General features: G+C 45.9%; 1 protein-coding gene across 2 annotated transcripts in view; it reads right to left on the bottom strand.

The window, feature by feature from the left end:
* The window catches only part of GLIS1 (GLIS family zinc finger 1), a 1,044,855-nt gene that overhangs the window by 257,273 nt on the left and 764,118 nt on the right, over positions 1-23,464 (bottom strand). The window contains exons 5-6 of one of the 2 annotated variants that reach the window (XM_069232645.1): positions 21,100-21,261; positions 1,176-1,286 (exon numbers count right to left, since the gene is read on the bottom strand). In XM_069232645.1, coding sequence (XP_069088746.1) covers positions 1,176-1,286; positions 21,100-21,261 — 273 coding nt within the window. The remainder of the gene's footprint in view (positions 1-1,175; positions 1,287-21,099; positions 21,262-23,464) is intronic. The other variant, XM_069232646.1, reaches the window with a different exon arrangement.

The raw sequence follows: 23,464 nt of genomic DNA, 5'->3' as shown, positions 1-23,464 counted from the left end.
CGCTTTTTTGCACCTTTTTGCAGTCGCGGCTCACGGGTGTTAAAGGGGGCGAGGTGGTGCGTGCAGAGGGTAAGCGGGGGTAGGCGGGAGGGGAAAATATTAATAACATTAAAAAAATTAAAAAACATACTTACCTGAACGCCGTGCTCTGTCTGATACCGCTCACCGTCTCCTCAGCATGCTGCAGGCACAGGCTCCCAGCCTGCCCTGCGGCCAATCCTGACGCTGCTCAGAGCAATTTCAGGATTAGCTGGGAGCACCCAGCCAGGGCACTCCCAGACAGACTGGAGCCTGTGCAGAGCCCTGTGCGCATGTGTATTTGGCTGGCCTGAGACGGCCGGCCAAACACAGATGCGCTCTGAGGGGAGTGCTCTATGCACTCCCCTCAAGTGCTTGTCACCCCAGTGGCCTGCTCCTTTTCAAGAAAAAGCTAATAAACACAGTTTATTAGCTTTTTCTTGAAAAGGTTTTGCAGCTGCCGCTGGTGGCGGGGAGCGATGCTCCACCGCCTTGATGGAGGAGCCGCCCCTGCCTTTTTGGCTCGAGTAATGCTGAGATATAGCGCTAAATGACAGATTTCCACTTTGCATAATTACGTGTAATTTCTCATAATCTTGCATAAAGTGAGCTTCGCAAAGTGAGCACACCCCTGGTTATCTTAGTTAGACCAACTGGTTGTGATGGTACTCGTTTCTCCAGATATTGAGCATTCGGACACAATTTTGATAAAGGCTTGGCACTTCGTTTAAGTTTGTGAATCTGTTGCACATTGGTTGGGTCATGTATCAAATATACAGAAAAGTGCAGTCATGAGACAAATATGTAAAATAGAAATTCTGTGAAGCAATGCACTGTTAAGAAAGCACCTAGGCCCATATTTATACTTTTTTAACGCCACATTTGCGCCGTTAGAAAATACAATTGTATTTTGTAAGTTTGCGCCGCTTTTGCATAAACAAATTACGAAATGCGGCGCTAAAAAAGTATAAATATGGGCCTTAGTATATTTGCATTTACAAGTCCATCCTTTGGGCCAGCTGGTGTGGTCTCTTAGCATCACTGCGCTGAAATGCTGCTAAAGGACTCCAACACAATTAGCAATTAAATTAAGCATACGGATGACATGTCCTCTCGGTTTTCACAGGAGACTGACACTTGGTTGATTGATGCCTTACCTTCTTACGCACCTGTTGTTCTTTGGCAGAATGGGCCTTGACGTGTTTCCGCAGAGAGCTTGGGTCGGTGTAGCGTTTGGAACACCCAGGAATCTGGCAGGCATACGGTTTCTGCAAGCATGTGAAAAGAATAAGGGTTGAAACTTTGTTTTAAGAGCCCTGACGAACAGCAAGAATTGTGTGAATGAGAATACTAGGAGCACTTCTTTTTTGGCAAACAATTAACATAATGTGTAGTTTTTGGTTGTAAATACTAATTTGAAAGGCACAATCCTAGCAGCAGGACAGATGTAGACCAGAGCCCTGTGTGCCTGACCTTAGCCTACATGTGAGCAATTCATGCAGCTGCCACAATAAGAGTAGTCTACAAACCTATTATCTCAGTCATTTCCAAACTGAGTAGCAATCCTCATACCAACACCCCTGTGTAGTTCTTCTTTGAACCCTTGAATACCCTATTGGTGTCATGCTTTATCATCGGGTCTCATCCCAGTCCCTATAAGCCAGTAGGGGCTCTACCATCTCATTCTTTATTTTCGTCCCAGTAATCACATACATCAGATGTGAAGTCACCCGCAGACCGATAGATCACTACCTCATTCTTTTTAACTCTCTACTACCTTTATGCAATGTAAACCCCACCACTGTCATTGCACAGCCCCACAAATGGCAGTCTTTTTCAGAAAACCTCCTATTTTAACTTCCTATGCCTTAGACTGAAGCTCCAGATAGAGACACCTGGGGGGTAGTAAATGAAGGGAAGGGAGTTATTGAGGATATTACCAGTAAGTAAAGAACTCTTTACCTTTCAATTTCCTATCTAATCTCGGTGCAAACATTACCCTAGGATATTACCAAGTGGTGTGTTCCAACTTCAGACATAGTACTAATAGCACAACGCAGAAGATAATTGTGGGAACTGGTTGCAGTACCCCTCCACACACACACTTTTGCCTGGTATTTGATGCAACTTTGACTGATTTGCATACAGTCCCTGCCATCAAGGTCCCCAGGGCCAGTGTCCTTCCTCCCTAAACTGTACAGTTTTTCCCCAGTCCTGGGTAGATTTTGTAGATTTTTCAGTAAAAACACTAGGTGGTTGGCTGAAGGGAAGTAAAGTGCATACTTACGATGGGCTTTATAATTTTCTTGTGAAGGAATATCTATTAAGTAACTGTACTTATGAAAAGTTGCATCAGTACCTGGTGGACCTGGGGCCAGTCTCTCCCCAAGAGTTGGGGAAGAAGACTGATGACTGAGTAAAATCCAGAGTGTCCCAAACTTGACATGGAGGAGTAGACCAGAAGAAAGAGGACAAAAAGCCTCCCCAAGAGAAACAGGTGGACCACTCTGGAGGTAAAGACAAAAGTAAGGAGTCCTCTGTAGGACCCAAAAATCTGTCCAGGAGGGTGGGCCCCAAGATACCTCACAAAACAGAAGTAGGTACATGGGTTAAAACTGGGATGCCACAAAGGCATGGTGTTTTGACATAAACAGACAGGGCACAGAACCAAGGAAACTCTCTGTCCTAAAAACACGCCGACTAGTGTGCCCCAAGGGGATTCCAGTGTAGTCTTAGAGGATGACTCCTCAGATGAGGAGATCCTCATAGCCTCATAGCCTTTAACTGGCAAGTGGACCCAGCAAGTGAGTTGGAGATTTCACGAGGGAGTAAACACTTCCATCACCTACTGGTGAATGGAACCTTAAACACTGCCCTGAGAGACACTTGTGCTAGTCACACCACTGTGCATGTCAGGCTGGTACTCTCAAACCAGTATATCCCAGGTGAGACTGGCAGAGTAACAGATAGCACAGGGGAGGTTACTGTTAGGCCTGTGGCTTTAGTACCCCTAGAAGTAGCTGTGTCCCTTAGTTGGAGAAGTGTGATAGTCAGTACAGACCTCCCCCATGACTGTCTCCTTGGAAATGACCACCCAGAGGTTGAACTAAGTCAAAGTGACTCACTGTTCCAGTGCCAGTCCTCACCTCAGAATTCTGGAAGTCCTAACCCTGCAGTTAGTACAAGTAAGCCCCAGAAGAAGACAAAGCGCAGGAAAGGTGGGCAACATTTAGCCAAAGTTCAAGTGAGCCAAGGAGATTCTATCCCAGTAGAGGGGAACTCCAAATGTGGCACTGGTGAAGCCCTACCTGGCCCACAAGAAGTCCTGACTAGTCAGGCAACTGTTAATACTGAGATCGTAACTCCTCAACTTACAAAAGAGAGAGTTGAAGGAAGGTGCTTGCTACAGGATGTAGTAACCCTGACTCTAAAATAGCAGACAGGCAACCTGAACCCAAAGAAGCCTTCATGTTAATACCTTCTCCTGCCAATGAAGAGCTAAAGGTGTGATTCAGGGTACTGACAACTGTCAGTGGCCGCTGCTGGGTTTCAACCTTTATGGCTGCACTGTCCCTGGTATGGTGGTCTGACCCTATGTCAAATGGCAAGCTAGTCCCTCCAACACTGTTGGTCACGGTGGGGTTACTCAAGCTGTGGGTAACCTCTTTGGGTAAGCTGGGGGTTGCCCTGGCTAAGATCAGGGTTAGCAGAGGTAGGCACATATGATCTCAAGATAAAAAGAATGGATGAAGACACTGAAGAAGCAGACAAAGGGCATTTTTCATTGGGTCCTATCACTGTTGAGTTAGGTCAGTTCCCCAGAGGGAGAATGATCTAGACAGGAGGATGTAAGGCAGAGTAGGGTCTACAACGATCCAGCCTGTTCTCTTAATCTTCCTCGGCTAACAGACTAGTATGGCTCTCCCAGGTTTGGCTGAGTCTCCTGGCCTGTGGGCTTGGGGTGGGTTCTGGGCTGGGGGCTAGGGGTGGGCTTGTGTAGGGAATTGGGTTTTTGTGGCAGTACCCCCCCCCTCACACACACACACATTTTGTGCCTGGTGTTTTATGCAACTTTGACTGAAATGCATTGGGTCCCTGCCAACCAGGGCCACAGTGCCGGTGTGTTCCTCCCTAAACTGCACAATTGTTTCCCCAGTTGGCAAATATTTTAGCATCTCTGTAGGTTCCTAGTAAATGATACCCTTGGTACCTAGGGCCTGATTTTCTAAAGATTGTCGCTAAGGACTGGAGCACGAACCGTGCCACCCTAAGGGACCCCTCACCAGGCACTAGTCAATACGAGTTCCTCATCTACATGCTGGCTTCACTTAAAATAGGGATATCTGGTACCACATATATTGGATTTACCAATATGTGCACCCAGAGGGCACCTTAAAGGTGCCCCCTGGAAACCTACCAGTCTCTGGTGTGCTTGCTGACTGGTTTCTGCTGTCCTGCCATGATACAATGTTCTGGTTCCCTAGGGTATAGAGTCCTCTGCTCTCTGGAGGCCCAGCACCAAAGCCTGTACAGGAAGAGGGTTAACACACCCTCCAACAGGATGACCTGCTGATTAGCCTTCCTAAAATGGCAAGCCTCAAAGGTCTGCTGCATTTGAAATGAGAATCTGGCTCCCCTCACAGGAATGGAAGTCACCCCCTCATCCAGAGCCCACTTGGCACCTGGACAAGTGAGAAAATTAGCTAGTCTGGTAGGCGTACCACCCCCAGAGTAATACTACGCCCAATTGTGGGATACTACGATGTGGATACAAAACTTCAGAGGTAGCCATCTTTGTGATGGTATACCTAGGAATTCTGGGAGTGGGTTATACCCACTTCCCACAGGAAGGGGTCATATTGGGGGTGTAGTGACCCAGAGGGTCAGTAGCCCATTGGCTACTACCCTACACACCTCTAACACCCCTAAATTTAACATTTAGGGGAGCCCCTGGCACCACAGAAGCAGATCCTGATAAGCTAAGAAGGCCAAGAACACACAAGAGCCACAAAGGCAGAAATAGGAGAAAAGAAGAAGCTGGCTTGGTACCAATCCTAGTAGCTTGTCTGCATCCCTCATTGAAATCTGCACCAAAGTCGAGTCGTCCTGCAAGTTTGACTTCAGAAACCTGAGAGGGCTGCCTGCCTTTAATATTAAGACCTCCCATGAACAGCGGAACTGTTCTCTAGCAAACTCCAAAAGAAGGAGCTCTGAAGCCTGTGGAACCACCAAAACCCAACCCCTGAAGTCACCACTGCTCCCACTGTACCCCCACCCAAGCTGAAGTATCACTCGTGCCAAGGCTCCCCAGCGCCCAAAGTCCGAATCCATTGTGGTTTCAACCCTTCTGGAATCTCTAATAACACTTTCAGCCTCTGTATGCAGCCCCCCTCCACTGCGAATGCTCTGGTAAAGAAAACCCAACACCTAAGGATACCTCTGCACCCGTCGCCCCTGAGACTTGTAGAAGAGGACCAAAGGTGCCTACATGCACCCAAGCAGCGTGAGGCCTGAGCCCCCCCTGTTGGTTTAGCCCGATTGGCCTCCTGGCCAAAGTCTGCAGTGACCGATCTCCTTTGAAACGCATTGGGCACACAATGCTGTTTTGCACCCTGCACCCGGCTGGCCCTGTGCTGCTGGTGGTATATTGCTGGTGCTTTCTTGGACCTTGCCCACTACTCACCGTAACTCCTGAAAATTGGTCTTGTAGCTCGCTGTACTCTACCTGTTTACAGAACTGAATGATGAAATAAGTAGTTTGGCCTAGGTAGCTGTACTGCAAATAGCATAAGCGAAGTCATTTGGCACTCTGCTGAAAAAGAAATGAGCCCTGCTGGACCAATCCTTAATTCCTATAGTCAGTTTTGCATCATGCAAAACATCCTAAGCCAAAGGGATACTTATCTAAATCCAGCTACATAGGGTGGACATAGAAGGCATCAAGTCGTTCTTGGGCAGGATACATTTCCCAAATGCAATATCGGACCTGCATATATTCCTGCACTAGGGATTACATAGAGAGGAAAAATGACTGCTCGGTTAGTAGCCTTATAAAAGTATGGGTAGATTACAGTTTGCAGTTTTCTAATGAAACTATAGGCCACGTTAAGAGCAAATCCTAGTTCATATCTGGGTCCTAAGTGCAAAGGTCAAATTATCAGTGAATACCTGAAGGTAGGAAACCTATGAACTCAGAGAGCCACTCCTCCCCTGGAGTCTAGAAATGTACCATTACATTGAAAAAATCTTTTAAAAGAAAAACATCTCCAAGTCACCTCCCCAAACAGCTCAAAAAGTGGGTAACGCAAAGGGCAGACCCATTGCTGGTGCGCAAAAGTTGACCATGTCGCACCTCAGGCACACCGGAGCAGAACCGCTAAGGAGCCTAGAAGCAACCACATCCATAAATCTTAGCACCCCAAGATTCTCATGACACCTCAATGGCTGATCACCAGACTCAAAGGGTGACAAATCCCAACCCTAGGATAAATCCCTCTGGCAGTAATGGTGCAGTACAATGATCTCACAGCCACTGGTCAGATACCCTAAAGATGGCATCTTGGTGTTAATCGAAAAGAAGAGAGACGGAATAATGCCTGGACCAGGAGTCAGGGAGGTAAACTCTTCTGAAGTTCTAGCTCAAGACGGGAAAGATCACTTACAAAGCGGTCAATGCAACGCTATGCATTTACCATGCTGCCGTTACCACGCATATGTCTAGCATGCATGCCTTTATCACGCACATGCGTAGTGACTGCAGAGAGAGTGGTCTATCTGTCCGGGCAGAACAGGAAGGAGCAGAGAGCAAAGGAGACCGAGGTAAGTGGGGCTGGGGCTAGGGTTGGGGTTTGATGGGGAGGTCGTTTTTAGGACAGGGCAGGGTCGGGGGTCAGGGTAGTTTTTAGGACAGGGCAGGGTAGGGTTTAGGGTTCATGGGTGGGCTGTGATATTGTGGTAGTTGGTAGGACAGTGAGGGGTAGGTTTTATCATATGGGGCGGGGAAGTCAGGTAGTTTTTAAGATAGGGTGGGATAGATTTTAGGGTTCAGCATGGGAGGGGTCGGGTAGTTTTTAGGACAGTACAGGTTAGGTTATAGGGATCGGGGGGTCAGGGAGTTTTTAGGACAAGGCGGGTAGGTTTTAGGGTTCAGGGTGGGGGTCGGGTAGTTTTTAGAACAGGGCAGGGTGAGTTTTAGCATTCAGGGCAGAGTGGTTGAGTAGTTTTTAGGACAGGGCATGGTAGGTTTTAAGGTTCTGGGTGGGGCTGAGTAGTTTTTAGGACTGTGTGGGATACGTTTTAGGGTTCAGGACGGGGGGTCCAGTAGTTTTTAGGACAGGGCAGGGAGGGTTTAGGGGTCAGGGCGGGGGGTCAGGGTAGTTTTTAGGACTGGGCGTGGTAGGTTTTAAGGTTCAGGCCACGGTGGTTGGGGTAGTTTTTAGGACAGGGCAGGGTAGGGTTTTGGGTAGCGGGTTGGGGGTCAGGGTAGTTTTTAGGACAGGGCTGGGTGTGTTTTAGGGTTCAGGGGGTTGGGGTAGTTTTTAGGACAGTGATAATAGATTTTAGGGTTCAGTGTGGGGGTTGGGTAGGTTTTAGGACAGGATGGGGTAAGTTTTAGGGTTCAGAGTGGGATGGGTCAGGGTATTTTTGAGGACAGGGTAGGTTTTAAGGTTCAGGGCGGGGTCAGATAGTTTTTAGGACAGGGCGGGGCAGGTTTTAGGGTTTAAGATGGAGGTTGGGGTAGTTTTTAGGACAGGGCAGGATAGGTTTTAGGGTTCAAGGCAGAGGGGTTGAGTAGTTTTCAGGACAGGGTGGGGAAGGTTTTAAGGTTCAGGGTGGGGCAGATGTCTGGGTAGTTTTTAGGACAGTGTGGAGTAGGTTTTAAGTTTCAGGTCAGGGGTGTCGGGTAGTTTTAGGACAGGGCGGGGTATGTTTTAGGGTTCAAGGTGGGGGACAGGTTGGGGTAGGGTTTAGGGTTCAGGGCAGGGATGGGTCGGGTCATTTTTAGGACAGGGTGTGGTGGGTTTAAGGTTTTAAGGTTCAGGGTGGGACAGGTGTCTGGGTAGTTTTTAGGACAGTGTGGAGTAAGTTTTAGGGTTCAGGGGAGGGTGGTTGGGTAGTTTTAGAACAGGGTGGAGTATGTTTTAAGGTTCAAGGTAGGGGACAGGGTGGGGTAGGTTTTAGGGTTCAGGGCAGAGGTGGGTTGGTCGGGTAGTTTTCAGGACTGGGTGGGGTGGATTTTAGGGTTCAGGGCGATGACAGGGTGTTTGGGGTAGTTTTTAGGACAGGGGGGGGCAGATTATAGGGTGCAGGGTGGAGGGGTCAGGGTAGTTTATAGGACAGGGCAGGGTAGGTTTTAGGGTTCAGGACGGGGGTCAGGGTAGTTTTTAGGATAAGGCGGGGTAGGTTTCAGGGTGGGGGTTGGGGTTGTTTTTAGGACAGGGCAGGGTAGGTTTTAGGGTTCAGGGCGGGAGGTCAGGGTAGTTTTTAGTATAAGGCAGGGTAAGTTTCAGGGTTCAGGGTGGGGGTTGGGGTAGTTTTTAGGACAGGGCAGGGTTACTTTTAATGCTCATGGCAGAGGGGCTTGGTGCTCAGGGCAGGGGGTGGAAGGGGCAGTTTTAAGGGCGGGGTAGAGTATGGTATTTGGTGTAAGGGGGCAAGGCGGGGGAGAATTTACCATGCATGTTCCTTTACCAAACATGCTTTTACAACAAAATTCGTTGTAAAGGCATGCGTGGTTAAGACTGTCGTTGAGACCGCGTTGTTAAGGCGTGCACGATATACGCATGCATTGTTGCATCATACGGCCGCTGAAGACAGACATAAAGTAGGTGGTGTTCTGGGTAAGGCTGCTGTTTATGTGGCCTTCCGTGAGAGGGGAGAGGTTTATTTGAAAGGAATGTATGTTAAGGAAAGGTGTCTGTCATCATAGTATGGGAACTCACCTCGGTTATTGTAAGGCCTTTGATAGGAAAGTTGATAATGAAGTCACAGTAACCAGGGACAAAGTGGATGATGAGGAGATGGTAACCAAGGACAAAGTGGATGATGAGGAGATGGTAACCAAGGACAAAGTGGATGATGAGGAGATGGTAACCAAGGACAAGGTGGGTGATGAGGAGACGGTAACCATGGACAAAGTGAATGAGGATGAGACAGTAGTCAGGGACAAAGACAGAAGCTGAAAATAAACATAGGTCCATTTCCAGGCAGCTTCAGAACAATTTACACTCATTACTTTACCTTTCTGCAGAATATGCCTATCTCAGATTGAAAGCAATAGAAACAAATGAAAGAAGAGGAAAGAAGAAATAGTTAAAAAGGAACAGATTGGAGTTTAAACAGATATTTTCAAAAACCGACAGCGACTTTAAATCATTTGCCTTTAGGAATGACACAACTCTTCCTACAACAACTTGTCAATAAATTGCAGCCATCTGTCAAATCGCCTGCTCCCAATAAAGTATGCCAGAGTCAAGTAATTAAATTCAGAGGTGGATTCAATTTTCATATAATACTGTAAATTATTATGTAAAAAAAATCAGAAATCAGAAAGCACACACATTCCTAGTTTCTACCCAAATGAAGCAGTGTTATTGCAGGAGTGATTGCATTTGGAAAATATGAGCGAGGTAATTTTTCCATGCTTATTTGTTTTTTCAGCGCCTCGTATACATTAAGAATCCCAAATGATGAATGAGCTCAAATGTTTAGCTGCCTAAGAAGTGAATATGGGTTAAATGCAGAGAGGGCGCATAAACATTCGGATGCAAAATAGCCATTTCGAGACATATACTCAGAGATTCGTGCTGGTGCTTTTATGTAAGTGAGATGAGTTGCCACCTTGGAAATATTCAAAGTTCTCTATTGATCGCCGTCCACGTCGCAGAGAGTAATTATGACATAATTCATTCAGTAAAGTACATTTAGGACAATGCAGTAAAAGAAATCCTTAATGTCATAGGTGTTTTAGGATTTTTTGAGCAGGTGGGTCCCTTAGTATAACCTTATCATAAACTGAATTTGGCCATTCTTTTCTGTCTTTTTAACAATACACGCAGTTTTTTGTTATTTGTAAACAGTGTAAGTAACAGGTGCTGCTGTCGCCCAATTTAATTATACTCAATGTATGGAAGGCTGTGTTGACCATGTCAAGATTGGAACTTGAGGTCTGCAGCCCCTGCATAGATTCCAGCTGCAAGTGCCAAGCTCACTGACACTGATGCCCATATTTATACTTTTTAGCGCCGCTTTGCGCCAATTTTTTACGCAAAAGCGGCGCAATCTTACAAAATACAATTGTATTTCAAAAGTTTGCGCCGCTTTTGCGTTAACAAGCGGCGCAACTGAGGTGCTAAAAAAGTTTAAATATGAGACTCTTGCGAGCAAAGACCAGACGCACATTTTCAGACCCTCGTGTATATTCCAGTTTGCCTAGTGCACATGGTGTGTCAAGTGCCAGCACGTTGTAGTCAGTATGACCAAAACGACAATACATGGACAGGTTAACTGGTTACATTTATAAAGAAATACCAACTGAAACCAATAGCCATCCTTAAAATCAAAAGTTCCTAAATGCAACCAGAATTTTGGGAATTTTCTGAACAGCAGGTCATGAGATATCTGAAGACCCATGTCCTTGAAAACATTGTCACGGAAGAAAGGACTCTGCACACATTGACAGCTTGGCACCACCCTCACAATGTAAGCATACAGATGTGTTCTCTTTTAAAAACATCCTGCCCAGTTGTTTGCTGTTAATACTGACGTAGCATCACGGATCCTTTCATAAACCACTGCAAAACCTGGCTTTCTTCAAGATGGTTTACCGGAAGCACTCACCATAGACCCACTTAATGAACAATACAACAATTAGTGGTAACAGTTCCCCATAGATCCTCAGGAACATCTTGAACCAGCTGTCATCTCTGACGGTATTCACTCAAGGTCTTCATATTGGATCAGATTGACAACGTTGTTGGTGAGAGTAAGTAACTTTCAAAAGTCATTTTCCCACTTACAAAAACATGGGAGCTGGTATCCCAGGCAAGGAATGCCCTTGAGGTGTGTGAGCATCCACAAACTTACACCCTTGTGGGTATTCACAAAATCCTCTCCAAGTCCTTGAATGACCAGGGAGTTCTTGTGAGGAGTCAGCAACAGGGGGCGGGGCAGCGCGCGGTGGTGGGGGTGGCAGAGGGGTAAAGGAATTTAAATGAAAAATAAAAAAATAAACTTACCTTCGAGACGCTCCTCTCTCCTGCATCGACGCTGCACGCAGGCACAGGCTCCCAGCCTGTCCTGCTGCCAATCCTGACGCTGCACACAGCAGTGTCAGGATTGACTGGGAGCGCCCAACTAGGGCACTCCCAGGAAGACTGGGAGCCTGTGCATGCTCTTTCGAATTGCCGGGCTGGAGACAGCCTACTGCGCATGTATGTTTGGCCCGCCGGAGACAGCCGGCCAAAAATTCATGCGCAGTGAGAAGAGTGCACAGTGCACTCCCCTCACTGCTCGTCACCCCATGGTGGGTGACTTCTACTGCTGGTGGGTGGGTGGGCGACGCTCCTCTGCCCAAGTGGAGGAGCGGCCACTGGGAGTCAGGAAGTAAGGGCCAGATGTATTAAAAAGTTTTGCACTCGCAAACGGTGCGAATCGGTAAATTCGGCCGTTTGCAAGTGCAAAACAGTGGTCCGCGATGCATGAAATGCATTCGCGGACCACAAATATGAAATCGCTAAAATTGCTATTTCTTGCATTGCGACCTGGAAATTGCGAGTCGCAATTTGCGATTCGCAATTTCCAGGTCGCAAGGCTATGCTGGAAAAAATCGCAAATAGCGATTTTTCCAAAAATGGCATTTTGCACTTGCAAAATACCATGATATGCAACCAGGTGGTAACCTGGTGCAAAATTAAAAAATGCAGTAAATCTGCATTTTTAAATTGAACATGTAAAGCACACATGCCCTTTTGGCATGTGTGTACCTTACATGTTGAGAAAAATGATTTTGGGGTGCAGGAGAGGGGGCCTTAGGCCCCCAGCACCCTGGCCTTTTGCATTTCCAAAATTGCGATTTCTGCTTCAGAAATCGCAATTTTGGAAATGCGAAAAATTTGCAGCTAGGAGCCAACAGGCCCATAGCTGCGAATGGAGCCAGTATCGCAATTTGCGATTCGGTAATAGCATTTGCGATTTTTAAGAAATCGCTGTTAGTGATTCGCAAATGTGATACATGGCCCTTTGCGAGTCGGTAATAGCGATTTCTTAAAAATCGCTATTACCGAATCGCAATGGGCCGTGATGATACATCTGGCCCCAAATCTCTTTGGGATGGGATGAAAGGGGAAAGGAATACCCCGCAAAAGGAGTGGGTGAGTAGAAGAAAGAATTTCTCAATGAGGAAAATATCTTCCCTGTTAAGGAAATAAAGAAAAAAGTCAGGAAGTGCATTAAAGAGTGTTTTGTTTTCCTCGCACGTGAAAATAAAAATCATCAAAACGTATCCAGGATTACGCCTGGAAAACTGCAACTGGGGTAGGCATTTTGAAGTTATATGGAAAGGTTTTGAGAATTACAAAGTTTTGTAAGGGAGGCATATAACCTCTGGATGTACATTTAGAACTGTTTCTGAGAATCAAGTCCGCTATGTTTTGGAGCCTCTGAAACCATCACGGGTCAGTGCCTAGGATGCTCAGATTTCAGAGATATGCCCCAGTTTTTCTGTCATATTGTGAACAAATGCAACACTCTCAAAGCTTTCAGGGCAAAATTAGAAATACTGGGCCATTTTTTAGAAGATGTGACGCAACCTAGCAGGACACCTTGCTAAGATATGGTGCATTCCTGGTATCTCCATACACTGGCGCACGAAGTGCAGCCTAGCAACGACCCAGGCACCCTTGCACCACACAAGGGTACCTGTGTTGTTTCTTCAGAAGACTCCAAACCATTCAGAACACCGCAGCCAGGCTAATCCCGGACCTACCAAAACAGACTCACATCACTCCCCATCTCGGACACCTCCACTGGCTCCCCATCCAGAAGAGATGTCAGTTCAAGAGCCTAATGCACGCTTACAAAGCACTGCACAATCAAGGGCCATCTTATATCAACCACCATCTAAACTTCCTGCGCTCTGCCACACTAGCCCTCCCACACACTCCCAGCGTCTGCCGCAGCCGCACCGGGGGGCGCTCGTTCTTCTATACCGCTGCCAAGACTTGGAACTCCATACCAATACACCTCCGGACAGCACCCTCCCTGAGTTCTGAAAAAAACTCAAGACCTAACTTTTCCATTGAGACAAGACACCAAAGCGACCAGAGACCAGGGATGACAGTGCGTGCTCTACAAATGGATCGATTGATTGACGATTACACAAAATAAAAATAAATAGAGTCTAGTGTGCATATTTCCTTCCTTCATCTGAGATACTGCAGTCCAGTCAATAAACAAGAAGATTTACCAAGCTTTTTTCTCTCCATCCGAAACCTGACAGAAATAGCATTACATCACAGTGCAATCCCCTGTAGCACAATCTTCTCGCACAATTTGAACCAAGGAATCTGCACAATTGCTGCTCGCTTATTAGCTAATAAATTGCCGCTGCCTACTTAGTACGCCTAAATGGCCTCTCCTAGCATTTATCCGGAATCATGGAATAATGAGCTCCGTCCAAGAAGTAATGAGTGCACGTGCACGCCGTTTAAAAACAATCACTGCTGCGCCACGGCAGGCTTTGGTGATGTCATGCTCTGTCCGAAGTGTCTCCAGCATGAACTTCTGCACAATGCTTCCTCTTCTGTGGTTATGTTTTATTACGCTGGCTTCTTCTAAAGGAAACTCTTCCTCACCAATACTTGGAAACAAAATGTTGTTGGATGTTACCCTTTAAACTGCAATGAGAGTTTTTTTTTAACAGTCCTTGACAATTGCTGTGCTTGCATAGCTCGAAAGCTGGTGAAAATACCCATCCAAAACCGCTGTTTGGCTCAATATTCATTTATTTATTTTTCAGTGCTATGTGTATCTGTTCAGTTATTTCAGGGCACTTAGTGGTCAGAGTCTCTGCAAGGTAAAGAAAGAATGGGAGAGTTGGAGTTCTGATGATGCCTGATGTGCTTTTATTCAGTAGCCCAGGAGGTGTGGGGTGTAGTTAAAAGAAAGATAGAGGAGTTCGCGTTTTACTCCTTTCCTGGAAGAGATGTACTTTTCTTCACCTTCAAGATTGGTTTCCATTACTTCCACAGTCTAGGTCCCTGTACTCCCAGAGATCTTCCTTCGCGTTTCTCCTGCTTAAAGGCCGTGGAGGCATAAAGTTTGACATTGCCAATTAGAGGTGTCTGTTGCAAAGGGCTTGAAAAGCGAGCATCGCATCCCCGTAAGGGTTTATCAAGGACGTGCACTAATTTGAACAGTAACCTCAACAGACTGGAGCACTTTTCAAAGGCGGAAGCCTAGTTATCTAATTTAGCCTGATGAATGGCGACTTTGTACCTTTTTTAAGTGTGCAGATTAGGGCGCCCTATACTCATCATTCTGATGTTTGATTATTTTGTCTTCAAGTCAGCACTTAATTAAGGTACATACCTTTATGGGCAAATAGAGGGAGTGTGGAAAAGGATTCTGAAAAATAACTACTGACCAGGCTGAACCATGATAACTTTCATGAGTCTAGTATAACCGAGGTTGGTACCGTCAGATGATCAGACCGGCCAACTTAAAAAAATAACTCACTGTGTGAGGAAGGGGTGGGCCTCGGAAGGTTGGGGCCTTGGAGGGGATGGGCCTCGTTTTGAGAACTACTTCCCTAAGGTGCAATTCTTGACCCCTTGACCCTCAATTCTCCCAACCTGCAAAAACACAAACACAGAGAAAGAGCAAACACTTGATAAGGCTGCCGTGGCTGATGTCCTGGGACGTTTCTACACCCCTTAATGCATCTCGGATGTTGAGATCCTCCAAAAACAACTGAAACCCCACTCTGTGGCGTGGTTTCCAGATGTTTTCTCTTCCATCACGTGATATTGGCTTCTCACTGTGTGACCATGTGAAGAGAGCCGATATTATGTTACACAAGTAAGTAATTCCTTGCAACTATTGTCTGAGAATTTCACAAAAAGTATGAGTAATTAGTTTCCTTGTTACTTTCTTCTATAGGATAATCCCAACTGCCAGGAACTGGGGCTGCAAGTATTACTTATTACTTGGACTGAGAAAAGTGTGGGGAAGCCATACTTTATACCATTCATGTTGGAGGCCATTGCAGAGTATCAGCGCTGTCCAGGATGAGGATTCACATGCACGGAGCAGGAGGGATGGCCATCTTGAATATCTGAGTATAACGTTCCTCATGGCCTAGGGCTTCTTTGCTAGGCATTCATGATAAAATGTTGCTGCAGCCCGGGCTGCTCTTGTGAATAACCTGCTTAGCCCTGAGGATTTGTCACTGAAGGGGATTGGAGAAACGCAGAGAAGTGTTTCAAGTAGTCATGATTTCATCATAAAGCTTGCATGGTTCCACAGGCACTATGGGGTTGAAACATGAACAGCAGGTACCGTAGGAGCACCATGAACCTCACGGTAGGGCTACTCTGGGTCCAGCAGGGGTAGCTCTGTACCCACTGTACAATTTTTTTAATATTATGGACCCTTGAGGAGTCCCTCTTGTACCCCACCCTATTTTTTTAAAAACATTTTCCAGGCAGAATCCTGTTACAGTGGCCACAGCATTATCTTCTGAGTGGCAGCCAGCCAGTCAGATCGATCAGTACCATAGGACTGCAACTGAAATGGACGATGGGAGAAAGATCTCACTGGCCCAAAAAGAGGACCTTATTTTTAAAATGTTCAGTATCACAGGACTTTCATAGAACCAACCATCTAGATATTTCTAACTTTTTAACCCCTTTCAGCCCAATCCAAGCATATCTATTATTGCATATCTCTCAAAAATGGCTGAACGGATTCAAACCACATCACAAGGTTTCTGGGTAAAGGTCTAACTTTTTGCAAAATTTGATGCAAATCTGTTCAACAGTTTTTTCTGCTTCCAAGAGAAAAGTTTTCTACAAGAATTAGCATGGAAAATCCACATTTTAGGACCCCTTCTTTTTCTTGACTCCCACTTGACAATTGGTGTGAAACGTTTCAAGACACAGCTGATGATAGTTGAACTTTTTGGGAAATGATTGTGCTGATTCGTGAAGCAGGATGAAAGTTATTAGTAAAACAAAAAATACTTTTTCTACTCAACCTCTGACCTAACCATAATTACAAAGTGGCAACAACCACTGTATGATATATTTAAATTTCTTTGATACTTAGGCGTGGACTAAGGAAGAATGAAAGTATCCTTAGCAGTATATACATACCTCCACAATACTTTGCTAATCCAGGCCCATTACCAATCCTAAGTAAAAGAGGTGAGAATATATACATCAGAAATCACATATCACGTGAATATCAGTTGATGACAGGCTTATGTAATAATAATGTAATCTATTCTTGAGAAGGAGATATGTTGAGAAGAATAATGTGTAGCTTTTCTGTAGCTTACCTGGTGTGAAACCTGCCAGGCATCATACTAACCCCAGGAAGAATCCCAATCAAATAGCATCATTTTCCAATGTGGTCAAGCAACCTTGGGCCCAAATATGTCTGCTTTTTCATCCATTACTGTGTTAAAATCTCCTCCAGCAGCAGTAGGCCTTGGAGAGGTCAATACCACACCCAGTTGAGTACCCTAAGTCTTAGTCCTGTTGGTGCAGATACAGAGACCAAATCTGATATCTGATCCCCCTCCCAGTTACAGTAATGAAACAGCCCTGTGGGTCTGAGGTGGATTTAATGACCACCCATCAGCAAGGTCTTGTGCAGCAGGCCCTGCACTCCCCTTGCCTCTCAGAAGAACCCGGCATGGGTCACCTGAGCTGACTACATGGCTTCATTGAATTACAGTTTAAACCCATCAGATGTGTTCCTTGTAACATCAAGATATCCAGGGCATAAAGTTGGCATATTGAAGAACCACCCTCGTTTAATCTTATAAAGCATACCATTCACATTCCATGATACGATGATGTGACATCTCATCACATAATTAGAAATTTAGTTATCCAATATTGGGAGACCTATGTATAACTGTAGAACATTTCACCTAAACAACAACATCCTCCTCCTACCACACACTTCTACCCAGGAAGCATATGTCGCTCCTTATCATAACATAATGTAACATAATGTAACAAACAAAAGGGAGGGGACCTAGAAAACCACATCCTGTATGATTATTATTGCTCTTGTAAGAGGTGAACTTTTCGCGCTCTGCCAAATCCTATATTATAGTTCACATTGTCTCTATGTTCATAACTCAGATCTATCAAGTTGGCATTTAATTCTCATCAGAAGGTAAAATAGGATCAGGACTTCAAGATCCCAGGGCTGTACTCTCAGCATATACCCCAGATCCTATTCTGACACATGGACCATTTTTTGCTCTTTGGACAAGGCATGGACCTTGAACTACTGTTTCCATCTCTGAGACCTAGTTCACATGAACATTTCAAGGTCAGCTCCTTAGCCCAGCACTTTGCTAACTCAGGGCTTTAAAAAAAGAAAACTTCGACCTGAAATATAACCTTAATTCTAGTGGGTAACACTAATCTATAGTTTAGCTTCATTGCCCTGAGTTTTACATCCATTGCCCTGAGTTTTACTTCACCTCCAGTGAAAGGTCTAAGAAGGTTTTGGGGCTGCCTTGAATAGTATGGGAATATCATAATCAGTTACTTCCTTGGTAAACATCTCCTTTGAGTATTACAACCTTCAGGGCTGCCTATCTGTATCTGTACCTGTAATTAACAGTTGGGAATAAAGGGCCGTGGCTGGGCTCCCGAAGGAGGTCACGCAGCCAGATACAGGTGACAAAGCAATTAGAAAGCGTTAGAAACCCATGACTGCAACTATGATGTCATACACCTTTCAGGTACTTGTCCCTCTGCCCCCCTGGTGTTACCACCATGCAAATGGTGCTTCATCTGACCCTGTTTTCAGCGTCGTCCACGCAGGTCTCTAACAGTTTTGCAGTGTCACTGAGGTGTTTCACAGTAGGCTTCAACGAGTGAACCTCATCCTTTGTCTCAGAATTACACCCTTCTGCAGTGATGACTCCTTCCACAAAATTACACAAGTCTTGGCACAAGACTGAGATATCTGTTACCCTCTCACCCATCTTCTTTTAAGCAAGGACAAGATTCTTGTATAACTTGGGGTAGTGTGTGTAGGGTGACCTGCCCAACAGACTGCGCGCTACTGTACTGTGACATGTACCTTTACACTGAGCCCGGATTTGCAAAGTGAATAAGCCTTTTTTGGACCTGAGACATAAGGGGCTTATATTGCACCATCTTCTCATTCCGTGTTAGGTCAACCACACACTTATCTGCAAGGTTGTTCATGGGGGAACAGTCGATGATTTGGGACCCAAGGTCCATGTAATGTAGTGAATCTGACAAGACAGTTTATAATCTGCCCCACTCCATCACACACGACATGAGCAGCCAAACAGGGATAAAGGATCCTTTCCTATTGTCGACACTGTCTCTTCCAAGAAATGGGGGTAGTGTCACTCCAAGCTGCAACTCAAAACCCCTCCAGGGTGTAGGCCATCTAGTGCAAGTTATAGTGGAAAACAGCAAGCTCAAAATAAAGCACCCCACAATCACTGCAAATCAGCCCACCCCTGCCGCTTGGCCAGTGTGGGGTGGAAGCCCTTTCGGAGCAGTACCCAAACCATTTCCCCCATCAGCTTCTCTCCTCAGTGCCACAGGCTCCCAGATGGGCAGGAAAAAGGGTCTTTCACTAGACAAAGGCATTCCGGTCTCCCTCAGCAACTCAGTGTACTCCGCCGGGTGCAATCACAGGCCACAGTTCATAGAAGTCCAGAAAGGGTAACTATTTATGCGGCCACGCCCCGGTACTTGTGGTTACTTCTAAGGATGACTTCCCGCCTTTGTTCACTTGTCATCGAACGTGGATGTACATGCATGTAAAACTGACATGCCAAAGCTAGCAGTGAAAGCAAACTGGCTAAACATAATATTGAGGCATATTTTTGCTTTCGATATAGTGTTCTGCAAAAAAAAAAACATATTTTAGGTGCAGAAAAAATATAATTTCTCCGGCCTAAATTCGCTAAAGAAAAGAGGGGAGACGTGGTGCATCCACAGTGAAAACAAACAGAACGGGAGGAGGGAACAAGTGGCAAAAAGCCCTCAGGGGGGAAAAGGGAAAATCCAAATTACAGTCGAAGTGGGACTGGCTGTTGGGTTGGGAGATAATGCCATTGTTTAAAATTAAGAGGAAAGCCAGCCCCTTATTTTGAAAAATGAGGAATAACATGTTGAAATTTCATAGATATAATATTTTTTATATCAGTGTTTTTCCAATTGATAGTGGCACACAAATGTATATGTGAAATTACCACTGGTATTGGAAACAATACATTGCTTACCACGAGAAACTACTGGTCAAGGGAGGAAACATAGTTGAGCTAATTATTTACAAACCTGAATAATTTCCCCATTCCTAGACTTTACACACTCCTTGCTGGTGACTGCAATGCTAAATTTCAGTTCCAAATGTGAAAGAATATCCTGCTTGATCTGCATGGTATACGTTTTTTGCAGCAGGTATAGTACCCCTCTCGTCTACCTTAAAGCTTCCACTAGCTAAAACTCGATCTCTCTCCACACAGAACACTAATCACCGGAGTTATCTTGACATTTTTATTGTTGCCCGAACATTGCTGGAAGCAAGGAATGCTGCCAAGGTGTTTTTAAAACTATAATATACCTGCAAATGGTGCCCCCAACTGAAGTCAGCAGCACCTGGTGCAGTGGCACCGTTTCCACCGCTCTAGAGCTGCACTGAGCTATGTACATAAAATGCTTTTCTGTAATCTGCATAGTAAACGTTCTTTACAGCAGGCATTTTAACCCTCTGCGCTACCTTAGATAAATCAAAACTGGAACAAGAATCACCAGTTATCTTGGAACTTTTATTGTTTTCTGAAAGCTGTTGGATATACAAGGAACTCCACAGTGCTTTTAAAACTGCTGCACTGCTACATAACCGATCCCAGTATCAAAAGCGGCCCCCAGCCTACCAGTCTCCCGGGGAAACGCCCAGTATGGCCAGTCCGTTCTTGATTACCGCCGGGCAGTAAGTTGCTGTAGTTGGTGACGGCTGCTGTATTTGTGCCTTTTACCATTGGCGGCTCTTCCGTTTGGGTGGAGGCGCGTTGCCCCTCCGCCAGGAGTGGCAGCTGCAAAAACTTTTAAAGAAAATGATAAACTATGTTTATTATCATTTTCTTTAAAAGGGTTGGGCCATGGTGTGACATGCACTGAGGGGGAGTGCTCAGCACTCCCCCTTCAAAGCACATGTGTGTTTGGCCGGCCGTCTTGGGACGGCCAAACACACATGCGCTGTAGGCTCTCTCCAGCCTAGCAACAGCGTTGCTGGGCTGGAGAGAGCCCGCAGAGGCTCCCAGTCTGTCTGGGAGTGCCCTGGCTGGGCGCTCCCAGCCAATCCTGACGCTGCTCTGAGCAGTGTCAGGATTGGCGCAGGGCAGGCTGGGAGCCTGTGCCTGCAGAGGCAGAGGAGCGTTGGGGGATAGAGGAGCGGCGGAGGAGCTAAGTGTTTTTAAAAAAAATAATTAAATGTAATGTTTATTCCCTCCCGCCTGCCCCCCCTCCCGTGCCTCCCCACCCCTTCCACGTCCCTCAAGCCGCTACTGCCTTATACACTATACAGTGGCAGTTCTTTTAATACAGGTGCAAATAAACAAGCAATATATGGTAAAACAGGTCTTAAAAATGAAGAAGAAAGATAGTTAAGTTATATCTTTTAGGGACACGTGCTTTTTTTCATCTCCCAATGATTTGAATTCTGTTCGCGAATAATTCCATTGCACATTAACGTTTTGCATTCTGCTGTTGAGGGTGGTATTTCTCTAAGCGCTACCACATTGTAGCTTCCCTGCACGTGAGGTCTGTGGTTAAGAAAGGCTGTGCTTACAGTGTCCAGGTGGGTTCGTTGGTGTTTGGCTCTGTCACTGGAGTTGCTGAAAGCTTTCTGGCAGCCAGGGTGCTGGCAGAGGTAGGGTTTCTCTCCTGTGTGACTCCGCAGGTGGATTTTAAGGTTTTCCAGCCTCGAAAACGCCTTGTTGCACCCTTCGAACTGGAAAGAAAACAAATAAAAACACTCTCTTAGAACGTTTTTCAAATAAAGCATCGGAAACCGCTGCGAACACAGTTTGACACCCAGGCTGGATACAGCTATAAATCTCAGAGGCACACGCCAGAAGCCGCACACGGACAGGAGGACATTACATCTGTTTCTGTAAAGGGTCACTTGCAAGCACACTTTGGAATCAGGGTTAAGAACGAGTGCTCATTCTCTCTCATACATGCTCACGCAGGGCTTGATTACTTACACTGAACATTTTGCAACACTAAGTGAAACACGTTGTTTTTGTTCTAGTCAGGCAGCGCAACTGGTAAGTTTGCGCTTGTCAGTCACTGCACAACGTGGAGAAAATTGCTCGAAAACACAGAAAACGTGCCTGCCCAGCACCTGATCTCAGCCGAAAACGTTTTGTGGGACAAGTGCACACGAAACTTTTTTTAAAACAACTGTGGACGTGGACATCTCAAAACTCAAACCAACATTTCTTGCTTGATGTATCCTATTTTTATATTGTTGGGCAAACCATTCTATTTTACTGCAATTTGATTTTACCTCCATGTAAACTAATTTTGTCTGGGGTTAAGTGTACAGAGTTCACACAGTACTTAAGGTGCTCGTTAGCTGTCAGGGATAAGATTAGGAAGAATGTTTGAGGTAAACCTTCAAGTGCAATTGTCTTTAAGAGATGGTTCTCTTTTGGTGATGTTGGTGCTCTGTGCTTTTTAGGATACGTGTGGATTAGGTCTGCTTTCTCAGGACAGCTCTCTACAAGACCTATTTTTAATAATACTTACATAGAGTTGGCTTTGGCAACGTCCAGAGAAATCTTTTTTTGGTCTCTAATGCTATTTATTGGCTGTTTGGTGTGACATTATGCCTCCTGTGGAACGCTTGCATTGTAATGCATAATGAACTTACTACTTTACATCCACACTGTACACAGAATCATTACAAACTGCATTTGTTACGTCATAGATGCATTGTATAAGAAATCAATCGTTTTTTAAAATTTTATTTTCACTGCCGCTGGCTTTTAATATTTTAGGGTCTAAACCGGAGTTTATAGAATAAGGTGCTCTGTCGCAAGTGCATGAGGTGACACAGAAATATTATTTTCTCTGTCCCAGAGTCCCATGCTAGGTGTATTTTAAAGTATAGTTTCCAGGGTGTATGGATCATTATTATTATTATTTTTTTCAGAAATAAACTCTTGCTTATGGAGTTTGTTTCTAAAAAGCATAAAGCATAAAACATAAAAGTCCAATGTACGCCCGCTTACCTTAGGGCATCCACCAAACTTGTAGTGCCTTCAGAGGAACTACCTTGACTCTGGTTCCTCTGAAAGTGCAGGGATCACTTCTTGGCTGGCAGTGATCTTTAAATTTGGCAGGCTAAAGTCAGGGAGGCAGATCTAACGTCCTCCGCAACCCTTATGGGTCACGGGCCATCAGCCAAACACTATGGCCCTCATTCCAACCCTGGCGGTCATGGACCGCCAGGGTGGAGGGACACGGAAGCACCGCCAACAGGCTGGCGGTGCTTCCAGGGCCATTCTGACCGCGGCGGTAAAGCCGCAGTCAGAAAAGGGGATCCGGCGGTTTCCCGACGGATTTCCCCTGGCCCGGAGAATCCTCCATGGCTGCGCTGCTTGCAGCGCCGCCATGGGGATTCCGACCCCCTTCCAGCCAGCCTGTTTCTGGCGGTTTACACCGCCAGAAACAGGATGGCGGGAACGGGTGTCGTGGGGCCCCTGGGGGCCCCTGCACTGCCCATGCCACTGGCATGGGCAGTGCAGGGGCCCCCTAACAGGGCCCCATAAAGATTTTCACTGTCTGCTTTGCAGACAGTGAAAATCGCGACGGGTGCAAGTGCACCCGTCGCACCCCTGCAACTCCGCCGGCTCCATTCGGAGCCGGCTTCATTGTTGCAGGGTCTTTCCCGCTGGCCCGGCGGGCGCCCTTTTGGCGGTCGCCCGCCGGCCCAGCGGGAAAGTCGAAATGACCCCCGCGGTCTTTCGACGGGGTTACTTTGGCGGGCGGCGTCTGCCGCCCGCCAAAGTCAGAATGACCCCCTATATCAGCCCTCATTCAGGACTCAAAATGCAATACTGACCCAATGGTTTTGCCAATGCATGTTTTTATTTCGTTTTTACCTTCCCTGTCATCTATTTCAGCATCAGCAATTATGGTAAACA

This window comes from Pleurodeles waltl, chromosome 4_2 (assembly GCF_031143425.1).
Source record: "Pleurodeles waltl isolate 20211129_DDA chromosome 4_2, aPleWal1.hap1.20221129, whole genome shotgun sequence".
NCBI classification, from domain to species: Eukaryota; Metazoa; Chordata; class Amphibia; order Caudata; family Salamandridae; genus Pleurodeles; species Pleurodeles waltl.
Note: the sequence above shows the minus strand (reverse complement) of the source record. Positions and strands in the feature narration are given on the sequence as shown.